Source organism: Schizosaccharomyces osmophilus, chromosome 1 (genome assembly GCF_027921745.1).
Source record: "Schizosaccharomyces osmophilus chromosome 1, complete sequence".
NCBI lineage: Eukaryota > Fungi > Ascomycota > Schizosaccharomycetes > Schizosaccharomycetales > Schizosaccharomycetaceae > Schizosaccharomyces > Schizosaccharomyces osmophilus.
Window position 1 is genome coordinate 1,390,246 of NC_079238.1, and position 20,919 is coordinate 1,411,164.

At 38.8% G+C, this 20,919-nt stretch overlaps 11 protein-coding genes and 1 non-coding gene across 12 annotated transcripts; 9 read left to right on the forward strand and 3 right to left on the reverse strand.

The window, feature by feature from the left end:
* Positions 1 to 883: 883 nt before the first annotated feature.
* On the forward strand, positions 884 to 2,359 carry mpe1 (mRNA cleavage ubiquitin-protein ligase E3 Mpe1; the record flags this gene model as incomplete). Its single annotated transcript, XM_056179437.1, has 1 exon — positions 884 to 2,359. One exon carries the CDS (start codon positions 884 to 886, stop codon positions 2,357 to 2,359), a length of 1,476 nt encoding a protein of 491 aa, XP_056035795.1.
* A 713-nt stretch (positions 2,360 to 3,072) lies between these two features.
* On the forward strand, positions 3,073 to 4,962 carry dpb2 (DNA polymerase epsilon catalytic subunit B, Dpb2; the record flags this gene model as incomplete). The annotated part of the gene is made up of 4 exons (XM_056179438.1): positions 3,073 to 3,307; positions 3,354 to 4,615; positions 4,658 to 4,768; positions 4,807 to 4,962. The coding sequence occupies 4 exons, from the start codon at positions 3,073 to 3,075 to the stop codon at positions 4,960 to 4,962; spliced, it is 1,764 nt and encodes a 587-aa protein (XP_056035810.1).
* An 818-nt stretch (positions 4,963 to 5,780) lies between these two features.
* vac7 (PAS complex subunit Vac7) lies at positions 5,781 to 6,661 on the reverse strand (the record flags this gene model as incomplete). The annotated part of the gene is made up of 2 exons (XM_056179439.1): positions 5,781 to 6,385; positions 6,496 to 6,661. 2 exons carry the CDS (start codon positions 6,659 to 6,661, stop codon positions 5,781 to 5,783), a joined length of 771 nt encoding a protein of 256 aa, XP_056035808.1.
* A 312-nt stretch (positions 6,662 to 6,973) lies between these two features.
* Positions 6,974 to 7,651, forward strand: fta3 (CENP-H-like protein Fta3; the record flags this gene model as incomplete). The annotated part of the gene is made up of 1 exon (XM_056179440.1): positions 6,974 to 7,651. One exon carries the CDS (start codon positions 6,974 to 6,976, stop codon positions 7,649 to 7,651), a length of 678 nt encoding a protein of 225 aa, XP_056035783.1.
* Positions 7,652 to 7,699: 48 nt separating this feature from the next.
* Positions 7,700 to 7,785, forward strand: snoR47. The gene has a single exon (XR_008803665.1). It is a non-coding gene; the product is annotated as a small nucleolar RNA R47 (predicted) (small nucleolar RNA).
* A 454-nt stretch (positions 7,786 to 8,239) lies between these two features.
* On the reverse strand, positions 8,240 to 9,697 carry nxt3 (ubiquitin protease cofactor Nxt3; the record flags this gene model as incomplete). The annotated part of the gene is made up of 3 exons (XM_056179441.1): positions 8,240 to 9,331; positions 9,429 to 9,503; positions 9,584 to 9,697. The coding sequence occupies 3 exons, from the start codon at positions 9,695 to 9,697 to the stop codon at positions 8,240 to 8,242; spliced, it is 1,281 nt and encodes a 426-aa protein (XP_056035806.1).
* Positions 9,698 to 10,475: 778 nt separating this feature from the next.
* On the forward strand, positions 10,476 to 11,233 carry utp16 (U3 snoRNP-associated protein Utp16; the record flags this gene model as incomplete). Its single annotated transcript, XM_056179442.1, has 2 exons — positions 10,476 to 10,696; positions 10,810 to 11,233. The coding sequence occupies 2 exons, from the start codon at positions 10,476 to 10,478 to the stop codon at positions 11,231 to 11,233; spliced, it is 645 nt and encodes a 214-aa protein (XP_056035325.1).
* Positions 11,234 to 11,797: 564 nt separating this feature from the next.
* los1 (karyopherin/importin-beta family nuclear import receptor Los1) lies at positions 11,798 to 14,737 on the forward strand (the record flags this gene model as incomplete). Its single annotated transcript, XM_056179443.1, has 1 exon — positions 11,798 to 14,737. The coding sequence occupies one exon, from the start codon at positions 11,798 to 11,800 to the stop codon at positions 14,735 to 14,737; it is 2,940 nt and encodes a 979-aa protein (XP_056035324.1).
* A 504-nt stretch (positions 14,738 to 15,241) lies between these two features.
* ppm1 (leucine carboxyl methyltransferase, involved in regulation of PPA2) lies at positions 15,242 to 16,316 on the forward strand (the record flags this gene model as incomplete). Its single annotated transcript, XM_056179444.1, has 4 exons — positions 15,242 to 15,499; positions 15,554 to 15,677; positions 15,742 to 16,010; positions 16,056 to 16,316. The coding sequence occupies 4 exons, from the start codon at positions 15,242 to 15,244 to the stop codon at positions 16,314 to 16,316; spliced, it is 912 nt and encodes a 303-aa protein (XP_056035142.1).
* Positions 16,317 to 16,564: 248 nt separating this feature from the next.
* On the forward strand, positions 16,565 to 18,106 carry set6 (histone lysine methyltransferase Set6; the record flags this gene model as incomplete). The annotated part of the gene is made up of 3 exons (XM_056179445.1): positions 16,565 to 16,640; positions 16,687 to 16,826; positions 16,874 to 18,106. The coding sequence occupies 3 exons, from the start codon at positions 16,565 to 16,567 to the stop codon at positions 18,104 to 18,106; spliced, it is 1,449 nt and encodes a 482-aa protein (XP_056035143.1).
* Positions 18,107 to 18,378: 272 nt separating this feature from the next.
* Positions 18,379 to 18,808, reverse strand: SOMG_00652 (ribosomal protein P2; the record flags this gene model as incomplete). The annotated part of the gene is made up of 2 exons (XM_056179446.1): positions 18,379 to 18,402; positions 18,500 to 18,808. The coding sequence occupies 2 exons, from the start codon at positions 18,806 to 18,808 to the stop codon at positions 18,379 to 18,381; spliced, it is 333 nt and encodes a 110-aa protein (XP_056035144.1).
* A 932-nt stretch (positions 18,809 to 19,740) lies between these two features.
* On the forward strand, positions 19,741 to 20,796 carry nce103 (carbonic anhydrase; the record flags this gene model as incomplete). Its single annotated transcript, XM_056179447.1, has 1 exon — positions 19,741 to 20,796. One exon carries the CDS (start codon positions 19,741 to 19,743, stop codon positions 20,794 to 20,796), a length of 1,056 nt encoding a protein of 351 aa, XP_056035145.1.
* Between the last annotated feature and the right edge of the window lie 123 nt (positions 20,797 to 20,919).

Genomic DNA, 20,919 nt, shown 5'->3' on the forward strand with positions numbered 1-20,919 from the left:
GTTTCAAAGCTAACCTTAACCAACTACCTCTTTATTTCGACTCCTGTGCGAGAAATTGAAACATTGGGAATAGCAAAGTCATCTTGCATTTTGCCGATTCAGTGTATTTTTAGTTAATATTTGATTTTAATTATTCACAAAGCTGAAAGTCTTAAGTGGAAATCTTTATTGGGTGACGTAAAAAATAAGAAGTTTGTTAGAAACCACAATTTAAAAAAATTTTAACAAAATCATTGTACTTGTCTCGGAAACTGAATAAGTTCTTTTCTTGGAAGATAAAGAAGAATAGAATAGGTTTAGCTGTTACATTGTCTGAAAGTGGTGTCAATAATTAGACTTTTAACGTATCATCGTCTTTATTAAGTTTTAAGCAGATTTAATATATACATCCGGTTTATATTGGAAATCCTGCGTTTTTGTCTTCAAGTCTGTTTTGTTTACCAAAGGATAAGAGGTTACTGGAGTTTGTGTGGCTTTATCCAAATCAGATAGGTATTTTTTTTTCTCCAATACGGCCTAGACGGGTAAATTTCTGATTTATCAATCCTACCCTATCTTTCTAATTGACTTCTTTGCTGTGTAAGTCAAAAGCAAAAGCTTTTGGTCATAAAGAAGCTTTTCCTTCAGGCGATAAAAAAGGCGCTGAAGTGTTTTAACTTCAACAAAAAGGACATTTTTGCTAACTTGGAAAAGCTTAGTATTAATCCCTTGGTTGAACTACAATCTGCTATTTAAAACAAGTCATTGATAATAGTATTTACTGAAAAGGGACAGTTTCATTCGATTACGGTTCTTAAGTTTTCTTTGGTAAATTTGGAAGTCTTATTTGATTGCAAGTCTTTCCAAGTATATTTGGTGAAATACTCTTACTATACTCTCTATTATGTCTGGTGTCATTTATTATAAATTTAAATCTCAGAAGGATCCCTCACGGGTGACCTTTGATGGTACTGTAGGAATGTCGGTTTTTGATGTGAAACGTGAAATTATCCAGCAAAAAAAGTTGGGAAGTGGTCTTGATTTCGATCTTTTGCTATACAATGCCAACACCAATGAAGAATATGATGACGATACATATATTATTCCCCGATCTACTTCTGTAATTGTGCGACGTGTTCCTGCTCAAAAGTCTGGCAAAGGTACGGCTGCCCGCTATGTAAGCGGTGCACCACGTATGACTGGAAACACGAGGCCAGAATTAGCCAAGAAACCGGTACCTATGCTACAAAAAAAGCCCCAGCCAAACACCAATGCATCTGGGGATGTATCTGCTACAAAGTCAGCTCCAGGTTCTTCAGAAGAAGCTGCCATTCAAGAGATGTTTCAAGTTTCGAGCGATCAATGGCGTGAGACGCAGGATAAAATGGCATCTGCTACTCCAATTTACAAACCTAATCAAAGACGGATTGCTGCGTCCGTTCCCGACAAGCCTCCTCCACCTGGCTATATTTGTTATAGATGCGGCCTAAAAGGCCATTGGATTCAGGCCTGTCCTACAAATGCCGATCCAAACTATGACGGCAAACCGAGAGTGAAGAGAACAACTGGTATCCCACGTTCGTTCCTTAAAAGCATTGATGCCCCTGCCGAAGGAGATACCGCGAATATTATGATAAACGCAGAAGGTGAATATGTGGTTGCACAACCAGATCAAGCGTCATGGGAGTCCTATCAAGCTCGGAAAGTAGCCTTGACTGCAAACGATGTTTATAAAATGCAGCCCCCCGACTCGTCATTGGCCTGTACCATTTGCAAAAAGCTGGCTAAAAACGCCCTTCGAACTCCTTGTTGTAACCAATTATTTTGCGAGGAGTGTATACAGACCGCTCTTTTAGACACCGATTTTGAATGTCCTCACTGTCATGAAAAGGACGTACTACTAGATTCCTTAAAAGCCGATTACCAGGTTCAACGAAAAATAGAATCCGTTGTTAGATCTGTCCTAGGTACCCATAATAAAGAAAGCGGAGATTCCAATGCTAGTGTCGATTCTTCCGGTTCTTCCGTCAATGAGAAAAGAAAGCGTGATGATGAGGATGAAGTTAGCAATCCATCAAAATATAGCGCAAAGTCGTCAGCAAACTATGCAAAGCCATCCGCTCAACCCGCATTTCGACCTGGTATGCCCATGCCTCCTGGTATGCCGCCATTGCCTCATTTGCAGGGTTTCCCAGCACCATTTCCTCCTTTCATGATGCCTGGTTTTCCTCAAATGCCAATGATGAACAGTAACGAAATGAGCAATAACCCATATGGTCCTCAGTCTCGCATGAATTACAAAACACCAAATCGGTCTTCTCATTCCCCTACACCTACAAACTCGACAGTTCAAAATAACTCTTCAACGAACATAGCCTAATGTCATTACTGTAGTGAAAGCTAAGAAAGCATAGTTAATTGTAACGAACGTTACATGACTCTTGGCCTACAAATGCTTTTCTTGCCGTTAATGGCATGTCTTTAAACGGAATATTTGCCCGTCGAATGATGTATCAAATTTTTGGATTCGCATTTCTCTAACTTCTTGGAATTAATTTCTGTAAGTCTAATCATTCTTTTAATAATTATTTACAATAAAAACTCATTACAGTTTGTTTATATGATGATTCTTTGTTTCCATTGTACCCTTTTCCATAGCTCGAGTTTTACCAATTGTACGTGGTAACTCTCCTGCTTTCTTTCGTATAGAAAGACACAGCGTTCAATGTAAGGCATGAAAAATAGAAAGGTAGAAATTTAACATTCAATAACTTAGACTCCTTATTTTCATTTGCAATATACGATACAGTCTGTAAATATCCTAGACAAAGCTTTGAAAAAGGCCTTCTTATTTATGAAAGCCAACTTAACTTATGAACATCATTTTGAACTTGTTTTCTGCCCTATAACTTTTTTATTTTATTATAGATTTTTTACTTGCAGGTTCCAGTCGTGAATTGTATAGCTTGGTTACCTGTTAAGTAGGCCAGTCTTTTGTTTTTGCATGAAGCCGTAACATTCTTTTCACTGAACGATCGTTTTGTTAGAAGATTTAATTTCTAAAGATTTTTTTGAAGACACTCATTCGCGTTCATGGACACAGCTAATAAGGAAAATAAAGAAAATGTTAGTGCATCAAACTTGGTGAATCCTGTTGCACTACGACCAGTCGCGTTTCATGTATTTACCAGAAAATATGATTTAAACATTAATCGGGATTCCTTGCAAGAATTAGCTGCGTATGTATCGAAAAGATGTGGCTTGCAATGGCGAAGCCAGTGTGAACCACTCTTAGATGAAATTGCCAAGACTTGGAAGCGAACGCATGGTAAGTAAGTACGGTACTTGATTATATCCTCTAACGTATCTGCAAGACTCGGAACCAATTGTGACAAAACCTCTCTTATCCTCCTTGTTAACCAATTTGACCGTTCCTCATGAAGCACGTACATCTTCGTTTTCTCGGGCGCCAACGCTCGACTCAACTAATTCACTCTTACGTTCTAGCAGTACTCAAGTTCGAGATACTCTTCGCGAAGACGATTATTTCCGAGTCATTGATGCCTTTCAGCTTCCGAAGAGAATATATGACTCGAGCCGAAAAATCTTCGTTCCGTCGAAAACTAGTCCAAGCCTGCTGGCTCCAGCTTCTGCTTCTGTGGATATGCTTCACCGTAGGTTTCACGTAGTATATAGTCGAATTCTCAGAAACGAAAATTTCCAAAACCCATCTTTTAGTGGATCATTTTCCCAAACAAAATCGCATCAAATTACGCCAATTAGAAATCTTTTAGGAAGATCTGGTGGTGAGTTTTTGCTTTTCGGACTTTTGTCGCTAGCACCTGATGGAAAACTTTGGTTAGAGGATTTGGACAGTCAAGTACAACTTGATATATCGAAAGCTACCTTTGGGTTTGGTCATTTTTGCGCCGGTTGCTTAGTTTTGGTTAACGGGCAGTTTATGGACTCTGGTGTTTTCTTGGTTACGGAAGTCGGCCATCCACCTATAGAAAGGAGGGAAACCTCTTTAAAAGCTCTCTCTCAAGTAGATTCCTTTGGATCCCAACTAGACGCTAATCAAGTCGCTTTACTCCGTCATGCTGAACAAGCTTATAAAGCGCCTTTTGTTTTCCTCAGCGAAGTCCATCTCGATGATACACGATGTCTACAGGCATTAGAAAAAGTATTTCAAAAATACGAATACATCGAACTGCTACCTGCTTGTATCATTTTGTGCGGAAGTTTTACATCCACAGCATTTCACAACTCGGGTAGTTCCTTAGATTATAAAGAGGGATTCAATAAACTAGCTCTTATTTTTGCTAAATTCCCGAAGATTTCAAGAGATTGCAAAGTTATATTCGTTCCTGGTCCTAATGATCCTTGGACTACTTACGGTCTTTCGTTGATGCCAAAGCGTGCAATTCCTCTTCATTTTGTTAATCGTGTCCAAAGGATATGCAAAAATGCTATATTTACTTCTAATCCTTGTAGAATATCTTTCTTTTCCCAGGAGATTGTAATCTATCGTGATGACATTACCGGAAGATTCCAAAGACATGGCTTAAAAGCTTCTCAAAACGCTAAATCTGACACGCTTCCTCTTGAGGAGCAACAGTTGTATCAAAACAGAAAGGTAATTTCATTGCTCATCATGTTGTTTACTAACTCGTTCAAGCTCGTGAAGACTATCCTAGATCAGTCGCATTTGTCTCCATTCCACCCTAGAACAAGGCCTGTGCTTTGGGACTTCGATTATTCCTTGAGTACTTTTCCTTTACCTAATTGTGTAAGTTCCATGGTAGCGTTAACATACTAACGATTTAGTTGGCAATTGTGGATTCCCAAGTTCCATCTTTCAATGTTCACTATGGCGGTTGTCTAACACTGAATCCGGGACCATTGATACTTGGTCTGCATTACAATTGGCAAGAACTCCATCCAGTTACCAAACAAGTTATCTCGTATCAAGAGCGTCTTTAAGTCCTATGGGCCGTAAGGATTCTACACCAAAAAGGTCAATTTCATTATAAATGTAACATCTATGGGTATTTAAGTGGACTTATTTAAGGAAGAACTTCAGAGTTGATAGAAAAATATCAGGGATAGTGTATAATATATTAATTAATTTGCATTCATGAATGAAAATGTTTCTCAGTAAATGGATCTATCTGACAGCCACTGCGGTGAAAGTAGAAGGCACATGGCACCGTTGATAAAGATTGTCTATTATTTGTAAACCATCCTTCATTCATATTGTGAATGAAATTTCCAATCTTCCGAATTCATAATTGGAAGGGTAACTAAGCATTCAACACAGTTGAGCAATTGCAATTTCACTTAATATGGTATACTGGCATCGTGTGTTAATAACAATCTCTTTTTGAAACTGCTGTTAGAATTTACTCTCAATCACAAACTGCATAAAGGCCATAGACAAAGAAGCTTTTTTATTCCTAATCCAAACAAATAATGAAAGTAAGGTACGAGTTATGCAAAGAACATTATAAATTAAAATGTAATAAAATCATATCAACTACGCAGAAAGATAAAACGGATATTAAAATTAAGTAGGAACGGCACGGGAAATTAAAATTAGGAGGCAAAACATGAAAACGGGGGCATAAACCATTTAAGACAGATCAGAATGTCTTCCAGTTGAAAAAATCGGAACTATTAGAACATGCAGAGAATTCTTAATCAGCAAAAAGCTCTAGTCGTAGGTCCTCTAAGACTAGATATCGATGGTGTAATATTTTGATCGGAAGGAAGAAAGTAAGCCATGGTCCATTAATATAACATTAAATAAAATTCGGCATGTAAAAAACGTACAGTAAAAGGAACAGGAAAATACCAGCTAAAAGCAGAAGAATAAATAATCGCTTCGACAGGAAATACCTAGAATGGGAGGTGGAGGATGAATCCGATTTCGAGAGGTTTTCACTCAGAAATCGACTGTGATGTGTGTGCCAAGATTGGCTGTTATCCTTTTGTAACAAATGAGTCTTGGTACTTGGGATATGATTTGGCAAATGTGAGGCGAGCCCACGAGTTGTGGCAGTGGGACTCATACTTTTCATGTCAGTAGACGCAGCAGCAGGAATAGAAGAAAACTTTGCTGATCGTTTAGGAACAATCTTTGGAGACCAATTGGAAGCACCAAGGGAAGTACCATTTGAGCTAGTAGCACCATAATGAGAAACATGATTGATTGGCGGTAACATTTCCAACGGAAGATTGCAAGCCTGTAAGGATCTGATAGAATTGGACGGAGAATGTTGAGAATCTTCATCATATGGAGAATTCACACTTTCGTATACAAAGTTCTCGCTCTCCTCATCGTTGGAATCTTGGTCAACAGCAGACGCAACTCTCGCAGCAAACATTGCTGACTTCGAAGTTATGACTGAAACAATTAGTATAAAGTTTATTAAAAGGAATTCGCATCCACCAGCAGTGGTAAAGGCCACCACCTCAACAGCTAAGCTAGTAAACATGTGGCCTATCACAACATACCATTCGGCACTGAAACCTTTTTCTTCTTGGAGCTATTCTTCTTTGACTTTAAAGCTTCAAAGGAAGGTTTTTTCGAGCAACTTCCAGATATTTGGACCTGCGAAACGTTCATGACAGTTTCCGTTTCCACGGACATTTGCATTGGTTTCGACTCTGGGATTTTCATCTTCACTAAATGAATTGCAATTCCTTTCCTTAATGAAACCTTTAAAGCTCAAAACAAAGGCACAATGGCTCTTGGACGTTTATTTCTAGTTTCTTCTTGTCATGCGAATGGCACATTACAATCCCTAGGTTCTTGTCACTTGTTGACGCAACCCTACCCTAATACCATATAAGTGCTAGTCACAGTCTTTTTCTATTTACACACTATATAAACTACCTGCATTCTACCTATTTATTTACGCGATCGATATATCTCAGTGAAGTTTGAGAAGATTCGGTTTTGCTGTGCTGTGATTAGCGTGATGTGAGTCGCATGCATCTTCCAACAGAGTTACAAATACAATGCCAACGACTTGTAGGCCTATTGGCAGGGCGGTCAGCAACAACTGAGAAGCTTGACTCCGAAGCTTCTGACTCTGGAGAAAGGTTTGTCTTGCTACAACGCGAGGATAGGACATATCATTATTGGAAAGAGTTTACAGAATTGCTTCGAATATTGTCGCTTACTGCTACGAAAGATCAAGAAGATGAAGATAAAAGCGCCTTTTTTGACGCTTTTGAAAGTTTGACTACTTTACGATCGTTACAGGAGGAATTCTCATCTTCATCTTCTTCTAAACACTCGAAGGCTTACGTTGAGTCGTTACTCCAAAAGCAAAACCATTTTTCTGAGGAAAATTTGCAACTAGAAGAAGAGATATTGGACCTCAATCAAAATATTCAGAAGGAACGTGTTTTGTTGCAGTCGATTGAGCCGGCATCCCAAGAAGTTGCCGCGAATCTTTTGCAGCATTCTTCTAAAAATGACGTCTATCGTGATTCTATGGAAAGTACCCATCAAGAACTGAGGATGGAAAAAAGTCGATGGGAAATCTTACGCAACGTTGTTCAAGTGATTATCTTGGAATCTGGTTTATCTTTTGCTGACAATGAGCACCTACTTTCCATCATGGAAGAATGTGGGGAGCAAAACTATGATCATACAGTTTAAGAAAAAGTTTTACTGTGAAAGGTATGTTCACCCATTTTTCAAAATATACCCAATGATGGTTTTTATGAATTTCTTCAACGGAGCCCTTCAACTAAAATGTTGGTTGGTGCGGGACGAGACTTGACATACTGAGGGTAGAATTTTTTTTTTTTTTTTTTTTTTTTTTTTTTCAAATTGAATTATCTTACTAATCTATGTTTAGCTAATAGTCCTACAATTTAGATTGTTTTGTTGTTAACAATAAACTTTTTCATTTACATACGAGTCTAAAACAAGGGTATACACATAGGTAAATTAAGGAGTGTAGTCATAACGGAAAAAGAAGAAAGGTAAGATGTAATAAACAAGATGCTAGGTATATCTTGACAAAATTTACGCAAGATCGAAACCGGTACAGTTCTTTCAACGCGGGAGAATTCTATAATATGGAGGAGAGGAAATTTGTAAGCAGTGATCAGTCAAGTGAAACGAATCAGGCTAAAAGAAAAGTTCATTAGCTTGATCGCACTTTCATCGCCGCGTAAAGCAACACACATAAGGAAGTAGCAAAACTAATTGTACAAAGGACTCCAACGTTTTTGTTTTAAATTAAATATTTTGTTTTTTGGTAGCGTTGTTTTCTTTTGAAGGACCATCATAGCCACCTCTACCAGGGCGGTTGCGGAATTGGCGTCTAGCTCCACCATTGTAGCTATCACCACCCCGACGATCGTTGGATTTACCTAGTCTGTTGGGTACCACGCGGCGTCTCTCTTCAATGCTTAAGGTGCCATTTTCAGTCTCCACGGAACCCTTAGTCAATGCTGCCTGAACACAAGCATGGTCGTTAAAATCAACGTAAGCTGTGCCCTTACGACGGGCATATTCAACACTCTTGACGGAACCGAAAATGCCAAGTACTTGTTTCAGACTGTCCTCGGCAACATCATCTGGGATATTCTTGACGAAAACGGAGGTTTCCAACTGTTTCTCATTCTGGGGTTGTTGAGTAGTCGGCACATTCGCGGGCTTAATAGTCGAAGTTTGTCGCTGAGGAGAAGGTATACTATCGGCTACAGCAGTTTGAGATTTGGACTCGGGAGCATTACGAGCAATCAAATTTGCCCATGTTTTTGGAGCCCTGGCGGTAGCAGATGGTGCAGCAGGACTAAGTTGTTTGGGAGCAGCTTCAGCTTCGGATTTATTGAAAACAGGGGCAGCCTGGGTTGGAGAAGGGGAGGCTACTGAAGGCAAAGGTTCGGGGTTAGGTTGTTGAGGAACTTCTACATTAGCAGGTTCGGGAGAGGCGGTCGAAACAGCAGCCAAAGGAACTTGAGGATTCTCAGTTTCGGATTTATATGGTTCGGAAGGCAATGATTCATCTTTTGATTCTTGAGGTGTAAAAGAAGGAGCATTGTTGCTGTTCATGTGAGAGACCTCAGGAGCTTCAGTTTCCTCAACGTCTTCATCTTCAACGTCTTCACGCAAAAAACGGAAAATATCATTTAAAACAAAGTAGCCATTGGGCTGTTCTGCCAAAAAGAAGGTTTGGGCAAATTTTCTGGAGAGTTTTCCCTTGTTGGACATTTCTCCCAAAACCTGGATGACGATACCTCCATTGCAAGAAGCTAAGCTGTCAACATTGGAGATAAGGACCTTACAGTTTTGAAAGTCTAAATCCAAAATCTTGTTGTGAATCTCCTATAGCCATGAGTTAGTAAAAACTTATCATTCTAAGCAGGACTGGTAACAATACTGGTTGCATTATAGTCACCGACCTTGAGTAACCTATACTTACCTGTTGTCCATGACAAAGATTAATGGCTTCTCCCTCTTCACCATGAACCAATGTCGACTTCTTGGTATAAAAGCACTAGAAGCATTAGCATAGATCCCGAAACTTTTCAAATCAATCCCTTGGGTGACTGATATGACCATTCATTAAAAACTTACATGAAGACGATGGGGTTCCTTATTCAGATAAGTATAGTATTCTTGAACAAACATCCAACCAATTTCATCTTTTCCTACTACGGGTTCCAATACAGTGGTATTTTCAGCGGTCATTGTAATGAATGTTTTTCCAACGTAAATAAAAGTCTAAAAGTTACTGTATAAATCTACGAAATACAGGTTCGTCAGAAGAAAGTTTTCTGTGCGTTGTTCAACAAAATTCTGCAAGGGAACTGTCCGGAATTACCGAAGGTCACCGAGCTTTCACCGAAAAAAAGAAATTACAAAATTGCTTGTTTGCGAAAGGAAAGAATTTCTGTTTACAGAAGGAACAGCTTTGAAAAAGGAGGAGAATCGGTTTATTATTAATGTCTTAACTACAAATTCATAGTCATTTTTTCAAGTGCTTTGAGCGCATTATACCGTAAACAAATAAGTCATGAACGAAAAGTACAGATGCAAAAAGAGAGACAATGGGAAGAGAGCTTTTTTCATGCGATACGGACGTTTTTACTTCTAAAAAAAGGGCTCATAACGTTTAATGAACGAGTTAGTCATTCGGTTGATAGTTATCCTTCATTGCACACCATGAGAGAAACTAGAAAACTAACCGATGTTTTTCGTCCTTTACTATTTGCTAACTGTATGTCTTTTCATTTTCTTTCTTCGTATATGCACCGTGCAAATGAGTTAAAATGTCCGTCTTGAGTTGTTCACAGCTGCTGTAGCATACTTGTCCCTCTACCCATCTCTTTGTCAAGAACCATTCTGCTTCGAAAACAGCCATACTGACAAAAAGTGGTCTCAGAGTCACGAATTTAAGAGGAGAAGTGCTTTTGTTTTTTTTGGCTCAAAGAACCTGCCGCAAAACATACTTTGAGAAATTTTCATAATGGCAAAACTTGCATCGCCGAATGGGGCATCCGCTCTATCTCGCGTTAGTCAAAATGAAATAAAGAATAAAAATAAAAACTCATTTAAAGCCAAGGAGATAGCTTCTCACCAAGAGGATCCTGAATCTGACTCTGATGAAGCACCCGAAGAGGTTTCCGTCAAGAGTAGTTCTTTGGAAGCAAAGGAGCAGTTGAGACAACTGCATGAACATGAGAGAAGGTACTGAAATCGCGCAAGGTTTTTTGGCATCTTTTGCGGTTGCGAGTGAGCGTTGAGAAACGAGCCAATGCTTGGTTTTCAACATGCAACATTGACTAACATATCCTGTTTAGATTACGAGAAAATGCAAAAGAAAAGCGAAGAATCGCCAACGATAGAAATCGCGAACGAAACGCAACTGTACAAGAAGCACAAAAGCTAGATCTTTCTATTTTAGAGGATGCTGCTAAGGAAGAAGAAGCAAGAGAAGAGGAAGGTGAGTTAGATGAGGAAGATGATGATATGGAAAGCTTGAAGCATATCCCAATGAACAACAAGATTTTGTTTCCAACTGAGGAGGCTCCTCAAAAAAAGCGCAAAAACAAAGTTGTAAAGAAGGGTGATTTTAGAGTTTCCGTCTTGGATACCTCCAAGAAGGATCATTTAGCTCCTGGATCCGATGCAAGGTTATCTCAAAAGAAACGTTCTTGGCTTCAGCGTCAAGTCGTTCCCCGTCAAAACAAACGTCGTAAACCTCTTACTGCTGGCTCTTTGTAATGCGTTTTTTGAGGTACTTCGAAAACTCGCCTTCTATTTTGTTGTTCATATAAAAAAAAGATATATCGTTGGCTCGTCTTTATTCCCATGCTTTACGCGGTCGTCGACACGTAAACAATGAAGCAATAACTTTTTAGCGGTTTTTTTTTAAAAAAAAAAAAAATTTTGATAAAAAAAGGAAGAAAAGGGAGAACTGGTTTCTTGGTTTAGAAAGGACATTACGACTCTTAATTAGTAATTTATTTCTGGGTAATTTCTTTTATTAATCTTTTTGTTTGTATTGTATCTAGAAAAGTAGAATTTGCTATCTTTTTGTAGGATGGAATGAGTTTGTAACATTAACCAATGCTTTTCAGAATTTTTAAAAAGTGAGAACTTGTTCAACATACCTTTTCATTAATATAGAAGAAAGTAAAAATTATATATAGTTTTCTACAACAGAAAAGCTTCAAAGAATGCATTTAGGGCTTCTCCCTATATCTCCTAAATGGGGGTGCGAGAGCGAAATCACTACCAAGTACATTTTTCCAACCAAGACTTAGGTTAAGCGTCTTTCTAATTGCCATGTCGGCCCAGGATGTGGAAAAAGCTGTAGAAGTAGCATTAGACCCTTCCGTAGATGTAGGGATTAAACAGCAAGCTACAGACTTTATTGCTACAGTGCGGGCGTCCCCAGAAGGATGGAAGGTGTGTCAAGAGATTTTCGTGAATAAAACAGCTTTTAGAGAAGCTTCAAGATTAGTATCGCTTCAGATTTTGTGTGAAAAAGCTAGCGATTGGAAAAAAGAAGTTAATGGAATGGAGTTGGAAATGGTCAAAGAAAATGTGTGGGCTTATGTGAAGGAGCAAAAGTATTTGGATGATCCGGCTTATATTATAAATGCTATTCAACATTTATTGACATTGTTATTTATTCAGCTATACCCAGTAAGGTGGAATGATTTCTTCCAGTCTTTGCAAAGCATGGCTGCTTCATCATCTCAAGTAGAGCCCTCAAATTTTTATTTAAAAATGCTTTTGTCCATTGGAGAAGAAGTTGCAGATTCCTTTATCCCAAAGTCAACAACGCGAGCTCAACAGAGCACAGCTGTCAAAGATGCGATCCGCGAAAATGACATGTCACAGATTGTGTCTTTTGTATTTGAGATGATGGTTGCGTATAGTAATGCCAAAAGTTATTCCCCGGTTGTTCTTTCTCTTCAGGTCTTTGGCCAGTGGGTTTCCTGGATTAACATCAGTTTGATAGTAAATGAGCCCTGTATGAACTTGCTTTATTCATTCCTTCAAGTTCCTGAACTTCGTTGTGCCGCTTGCGAAACGATAACAGAAATCGTCAACAAAAAAATGAAACCACTTGATAAATACAGTCTGCTCGTCCTCCTCAATCTAAACTATTTCTTTACGCAGTTTCAGGAGCAATCAAGTGATCCTACTTTTGACGAGCATATTGCTAAACTTGTCAACGCTCAGGGCGTTGAGCTTCTTGCTATTAAATCCGATCCTACAGAAATGACTTCTGAGACTTTGGAAAACTGTTCATATCAGTTATACACTCTTTTCCCTTATCTTATTCGTTACTTATCCGATGACTACGATGAAACCTCTTCTGCGGTTTTTCCCTTCTTATCCGATTTACTTACTTCTCTTAGAAAAGAATCATCCTCAAAACCACTTACGGACTCTAGCAAACAACTATTAACTTCGCTTTTACAAGCTCTTGCTAAGAAAATGACTTATGATGAGTCTCAAGAGTGGGATGACGATCCTGAAAGTGAAGAGGAAGCTGAGTTTCAAGAGCTCCGCAAAAAATTGAAGACTTTTCAGGACACCATTAACTTAATTGATCATGCTCTTTACGCAAATTTTATGTATTCAGTCATTACCTCAAGTATATCCTCCGCTGCAGCAATGCCTATAGAAAATTCTTGGCAGCTTGTTGAATTTGCTTTGCATGAAACCTACATATTTGGAGAAGGTATGCGGGGACCAACCGCATATGTCAATGAGGCTGATAAAAGCCCAACTCCTCTCTCTCAAATCTTGCTTCTCGTCATTGAATCCCAAGTGGGACGGCATCCACATCCTCTTGTACAACTTTTGTACATGGAAATTTTAGTTCGATACTCTGGATTTTTTGAGTATCAGCCATCTGCCATTGGTCCAATAATGGAATATTTTGTTGGACCTACAGGCATACATAATTCTAACGAACGAGTACGCGTTCGTGCTTGGTATTTGTTTTACCGCTTCGTTCGTAGTGTTACTAAGTATGTTGCTACTTATGCAGAAAGTTCTCTTGCCTTGCTTGGTGATCTCCTTAATATAGACGTTCAACCTTCTACAGATATTGATTCCCCTGAACCAACTTTGAACTCTTCAATTAGAAACAGCTCATTTAATTCCCAGCTGTATCTATTTGAAACGGCTGGTATCCTTATTTCTTCTGGCGCATTGCCCAGAGAAGAACAAGTTCTCTTTTGTGATTCGTTAATAGACGCGTTGCTTTACAAAGCTAATTCAGCACTTTCCAGTAACGCTTCTTCTCTGGAGAGCATTATTTCTGTGTATTGTTCTCTGATGGCAATTGGAAATTTTGCCAAAGGCTTTCCTGCCCGCGATTCTCAGGAAATTGCTTGGCTTTCTACTTTTAACAAAGCTTCTGATGCAATTTTCTCTATTCTAAACACCATGGGTTTCAGTGAAGACATTCGGAGTGCCGTACGATTTGCATCGGGAAGAATTATTAATGTGGTCGGTCCGGACATGTTGCCAAAGGTTCCTCAGTTAGTATCTTTATTGCTGAGCTCAATCAGCATAAACGAATTGGTGGATGTTTTGTCTTTCATCAGTCAACTCATCTACATATATAAAGAAGCTATGATGGGAGTGATTTCAAACCTTCTTCCATCTTTACTCAGTACGGTGTTTACTTCTCTTTCAGAAACACCTCAGGGAACGGATGATGCTATAAAGCAAAGTGATTTGAGGAAATCATATATTTCATTTATTTTACACTTATTAAATAAAGGCTTTGGATCAGCATTCTTCGCTGAGCAAGTTCAAAGCTATTTTGATCCCCTTATAAATAGCATTATTCACTTTGCTAATTTATATGGTGAACCTTCTACACAAAAAAGTTCAATCGCTCTTTTATCAAAAATGGTTTCTTTATGGGGTGGCCCCGATGGTATAGAAGGATTTGAGAGAGTTATTTTCGGTTCACTGTCACCGTTGTGCTTTGAGATGCCAGTCAATCCAGTTTTTAATGCAAATGACGGGCAATCTCACATAGTGCTTGGCGAACTCGCAAATTTGCAGAGGACTATACTTGAAATGTGCGGCGAAAGTTATAGATCATATTTACTTGGAGTATATTTCCCTACTGTAAATTTCCCTGAAATGTTGGCATCGGAATATTTACAAGTATTGGTAAACTCGGATTCTAGGACATTCAAGCAATTTTTTCAAAAATTCATTCAGGCAATAAAAAAAGGTCAGGCTTAAAAATGGAATAATTTTCGTGTGTTATATATAAAGGGCTTTCATGTGAAAGGTTTTAGTTGTTTTGTGTATGAATCCAAATGGAGTTAGGTCGATTTATGCGAACGATCTGATCACCTTCTTGCTTCTCTTCTGTTCGTAGATAAATTTAATAAAGAACTGCATACATCTCTATGAAATCATGCGTGCAAAGGCTAGGAAGCCATAATTTTGATGTCTGAGAAAACTCTTATGTAAATATTTAACGGTAAAGCAAAGCATACTAAGTTTGAAATTGTGTAGATAAAAGATTTCAAATTTGAAATCTACGAGAGTTCATCACAATTTGACGTTTTTAATGTCAACCTACACGAAGTCAGTTAGAGTATTTAAAACCGCTTGGTTCGACAATCTAATAACAAAGTACTTTTAGGTGTACGAAAAGTGTTATAAAATAAAATAAAACAATTGAATTGCTTTTTAACATTAGTGGGCGTTTGAATTTGGCAACTCAATAAACATTCCTTGATGGAGGTATTAGAAACGGATTTGGATGCATTAAAATGCAGGATGAGCGCAACGAAAATGGGATACATTGATGATCCATATATACAATATTTTCTCCCAAAGCGTTCGATCCATAAACCTCCTATTATCAATCGTGGAACTTACGTTCGAACATGGTCTATTGATCATGTATTAATAAACTTCTTAAACAAAATTGAAGGCAAAAAGCAGATAATATCTCTGGGAGCAGGAACAGATACTAGGGCCTTTCGCTTCTTGGTACGCTCTTAAAAAAGTACACTATGTTATATACTAACAAACTTACTTGTATAGGCAAAGCTTCCAAAAGAAAGTATTAAGTTTATTGAGCTTGATTTATATCCGAATTGCGTCAGAAAAGTTCAGTCAATTGCAAAACACGAAGCTCTGCATGCAAAGTTGGGGGATTATACATTAGGTAAGGACGAAGCTTCAACATTGTTTGAGAGGGAAAAGAGAAAAATAAAGTTACTAATAATTAGATGCAACAAAGGGAATACTGCTTTCGGATTCGTTAGACATACTCCCGTTCGATATTCGTCGTATACCTGAAGCAGGTTTACCAGACAGGGCGGATCGAAGTTTACCTACTATTGTACTATCTGAATGCTGTTTATGTTATTTGGAGCCTAATGAAGCAAACTCTATTTGCCAGTGGTTTCAAGAACGTTTCTCATGCATTGGCATATTGGTTTATGAACCTATTCAAGGAATGGATAGTTTCGGGAAAATGATGAAGAGCAACTTGGCAGTATGGTTTTTTCTTTCATTTTAAATTAGTATTAACATCAATTAGTCACGTGGGATTTACTTGAAAACGTTGGAGAGCTATAACACCATTGAAGATCAAGAAACCCGTTTTACAGACAATGGCTTCCAACATACTACAGCCTTGGATTTTGCCGCTCTTGAAAGGGAATGGATTCCAGAAATAGAAAAGCAAAGGATTGCAAAAATTGAAATGTTAGACGAACTGGAAGAGTGGTATTTACTCGCTAAGCATTACTGCCTTGTTTTTACTACCAGTCAGTCTCTACACGAAAAACTAAACTTGTAAAAGCCGAATGCCGGACTAAATGAATAATTTATTTTATTAATTTATCTACGGTTGTAGTGAATTAATGCAAGATATAAAAAGACAGGTGACTAGCTATGGTGTATGTCTCTCTTACAAGTACATAGTACAAGATCCAAGATTTCCACATAGTAGAAAATAATATCTCTCATCCAGAAGGACCTAATTTTTTCGATGTCCAACACTTCATTGTAATAAAAAACGCTCTCTTGTTTAATTTCCGAGCGAATATGAGTTGTCTTATTGCACCTATTGAGCTACCTTACTACGGTCGGGGTCTGGCTGCCGCAGAGAGGATTCAACCAGGTAAAAACGCTTGGAATAAGAAAAACTATTAAAACCTAACAAATAGGAACAATCTTGCTGTCAAAAACTGTTGATATTTTTGCGCTTGAAGTTGGAATTTTGACCACGCATTGCTCTGGTTGTACAAGCGAAGGACAAAAAACACAAAGATGCACGGCATGTAAAACGATTCATTATTGTTCAAAGGTAATTTAAATATATATTTTGTGAATGGTTGTATTCTAATCACTTAGGCGTGTCAAAAAGCTGACTGGCCATTACACAAATTAGAGTGCAAAGCTTTGCAAGCTTCTAGACATAATGGAACTTTGCCCTCAATTTGCCGTTTACTTATTCGTTTGTACGCAATGTCGCTGGGAAATCCGAAGAGTACTGAGTTATTAGAATCACACATAACGGATTTTCCCAAAGTAGCAGCTTCATGGACTGATGCAGAATTAATTGCGTCCGCAGCTTCCCACTATACCAAGAGTTATCAGACAGATCTTTTTCGATCTTTGTTTTGTAAGGTGGCTATCAATTCTATGAATCTTGTTACATGCTCTTTTGATCGACTAGGTGTCTGTTTAGATACTGCTCTCTCACGCATAAACCATTTATGCGAACCAAATTGCCATATAATTTTTGAAGGATATCGTGCAATGCTTGTAGCGAGCCGTAAAATTGAAAAAGATGAACAACTTTTTATTTCATACACTGATGTTCGGGTCCCCCAATCAATCCGCCAAAAGCAACTGAAAAAGAAATACTTTTTTAATTGCGAATGTGAGAGATGTGCGAAAGAATCGTCTAATATGGAGAAAGATGCTTCATACTATCAATCTCAGCTTAAAAACAATCGGGAATCTTTATCCAAAAATCTAAAACTAGCAAAAGAACTTTGGACATCGTCTTGCGAGAAATGTTTATATCCATGGGCGACTTTACTTCATCGTATAAAGCTAGGATTTTTGAATGAAATGAACTATGATGGAGCATTTACTGCGTTGCTCCTCAAGAGCGTGAATGATCCAATTAGAGATGTCATTCACGTGGTAGATGAGTATCAACTCTTGCTTTTGGGTAAGCAATTAATAATGGAAGTGAAGCAAATCATGTTTCCCAATGACAGACCCCTTGAAATTGAACTTAGTAGAGGGCCTATACATTCCGGTGACGCACGGCTGGATCAGCGAGAAAAAGTGGATTTTTCTGCTTTACGTGGTGAACAACATTGCTTCTTAAGCTACTATAAATTTTCGTTGGATGATTTTGTGGTTTGGTTGTTAAACCGGGCAGGTTATTTATCAGTGGCAGTCAAGCAAAGCCATCCAGATACTTGCTTTGCGGCTTCTGTGGCAGAAGACGTCAAGGAATTTCTTGAAGTCTGTAAGGATTATCAGCCTTCAATTTTTGATCATGACTATTATCGAGCATTTGAAGCCAAGCTTGAAGAATCATGCAAGGACTATCTGATGAGATACTAGGGAATACCAGAATACGCTTGAACATGGAATAGACTGACCAAACAAATGGATAAAAATAATGGAAATAGCGTTCACTTAGAGTGAGCGAAAAATAATACACGTAATAATGAGAAATTGAATACGAAAAAGCTTGATTTTGTGTGTATGTGTGTGAAATGCTACAATTTTGCAAGCGAGAAAACAAAACACCAAAAAGCATATAACAAGAACCAACACGGCAATAGATTTTTTTATATGAAGATACGATGATGAATAGCATAGAAACACTAATTTTAGTCGAAAAGACCGAAACCCATCTAAATTCAAGTTAGTAAGCGGTATTTTAAAGACATGGCTCATCGTTTGCTTTTGCTTTTTCAAACCATGAGCCAAATGACAAGCTGTAGAACTTACATCTTCATCAGACTCCTCCTCTTGCTTGGCTTCTTCCTTCTTGGCCTCCTCAGCAGCGGGAGCGGCATCACCAGCGGCGGCGGCGGCGGCAGGGGCAGCAGCACCTCCAGAGGGAACAGTAGCGAGCTTCTCGTTACCAGAGGCAATCAGTTCCTCGATGTTCTTGCCTTGAAGTTCGCTCAACAAAGATTCGACACGAGCGGATTCACTCTCAATACCAACGGTAGAGAGGACAGTTTCAACATCAGAGGCAGAAGGGGAGGACTTACCGCCGATGGTCAAAAGTAAATAAGCTGCAAGGTACTTCATTTTGATGAGGAGTGTAAAAGCGTGTTGATGGCAGAAATTGACCTGATAGCTTCACTTCTGTGTTGACACAATTCGTGACTGGTTTTTGTAGGTTAGGGTACAAAAGTTTTGACGAACTTTAACGAGACCCAACGTTTTACGAAAGAGTAAACAAAAGGAAGAACAAGATGGGAGGTTGAAGAAAAGAGGATAATGAGGAATTTGAGATTCAACAGAACATTGGTGAAACGGTGGTGTCGTCTACTTTGAAAGTGACCGACCTGTTGGTTAGCTTTGGCTTTCCTGGCTAAGTCGCTGAATACAATTCATTAAAGAGGACCAAAAATGAGCAGGAAAAAGCAGCAGTGTAGAAGGATCACTACAGACAGCATTGTTTTTGTTTTTGGTAACGAAGAAATAATAATTTCCTTGGGATGTATGGTCCCCCTTCGCTTCGTTTAATTTTTTGCTCAACATAAGCTTTGTTGCGGACGACGTCAGAATCCAAAAAGTGCGTCGCAAACAAACAGTTAATTTACAACCAAATGATGAGTCGACTCGCTACAAATTGTTTATAGAGCGATCGCTTGCGCAAGACTGATGCGTTTAGGAATGTGCGCCGAAGCATTGGTGAAAAGGTATGAAGGACAGCAAATCAAAGCATCGAGTTTTGCGCTTTTCGATCGCTCTTTGAACAAAAATTGGATCTCCAACAAAACCAATCGATGAATTCCGATGCATCGCTGAGTAGTTACGTAGAGATCTTATCAAAATTATCAAGGCAGTGAAAAAAAAATAAAAAAAAAATCTTGCCTCTCTACCTTGCATTCCATTGAAGCTTGAATACGGTCATTTTCTTAGTGTAACTCTTTTTGATTTGTTTCTCTGTTCTTGAAAAATACTAATCTCAAACGTTTGTCATTGCTCTCAAGTCGTATCAAAAAAAATTTCAAATGCAAATATACAAATGTACGGGATTCGCTCTCCAAGAAGCAGTTTTTCCTTCCCAGTCGTTGCTTGTGCTACGAAGTTGGAATGGGTGTAAACGTCTCTTTTCGAATACGTATGCGTCCCAACCAAATGCTTTAGATCCCACAATCTTTCGTTCTTGGATTCAACCGCGATCAGCGATCCAATTAAGTCAGCACTCTGTCTCTGGTCGATATTCATGGCGGACATATATTACCAACACCACCCACCTTCCTAACCGCAAGTTTTCTTCTACCTCTTACCACCTCTTACCTCGCAACGCAAACGAAATGGAGCAACACAGAAAATTGGACAAGCTAGGACGCCGCATTCAAGAAATTGATAATCAAGAAGTAACTGAAACTACAGACGAGGTTCCTCCTGCCAATGTCCTTCCCTTAGATGGCAAAGTTGTTCAATCTCCCGAATTAAAAAACTTGCTTGAACGTAACTTGAATTGGTCAAAACAAACCACTCGTAACTTTCCATCCTTCTTCTCCGTCACCAAAGATATTCAAAGTCCTCAAGTTATGTGGATTGGATGCTCTGACTCTCGTGTCCCTGAAACCACTGTTTTGGATCTTTTGCCTGGCGAGGTTTTCGTCCATCGTAATATCGCCAATGTCGTTCCTCGCTCAGATATCAATGCCTTGGCCGCTATGGAGTATTCTGTCACCGCTCTTAAAGTCAAACACATTATCGTCTGTGGTCACTATGGTTGCGGAGGTGTTGCAGCTGCCATGGGCCCCCATACAAATAACTTGATGGATCATTGGCTTCGTCACATCCGCGATGTCATTGAAGACAACCGCTCGGAACTGGACGCCATAAAAAACCCCGAGGAACGTCGTCTGCGTCTTGCTGAATTAAATACCCGTGCTCAGGCCGTTTCCGTAACCCGCGTCGGTTTTGTCCGTCAAGCTATGGAGTCCCGTGGTTTACAGGTCCATGGCTGGGTTTATGATGTCGGTACAGGCAGAATTAAGAGCTTGGATATCTCTGATGCCATCAATAATGCAAAATATAACCCTTATAACTAAGTTTCTATTTCTATTCGCTATGCCTCTCGTTTTGTTTATGCCTTATTGTTTATGATGGGCATACATGATATGTACTTTTGATTTCTCACGAATGCTTGTTTTTATCGCTTACCTTTACTTACT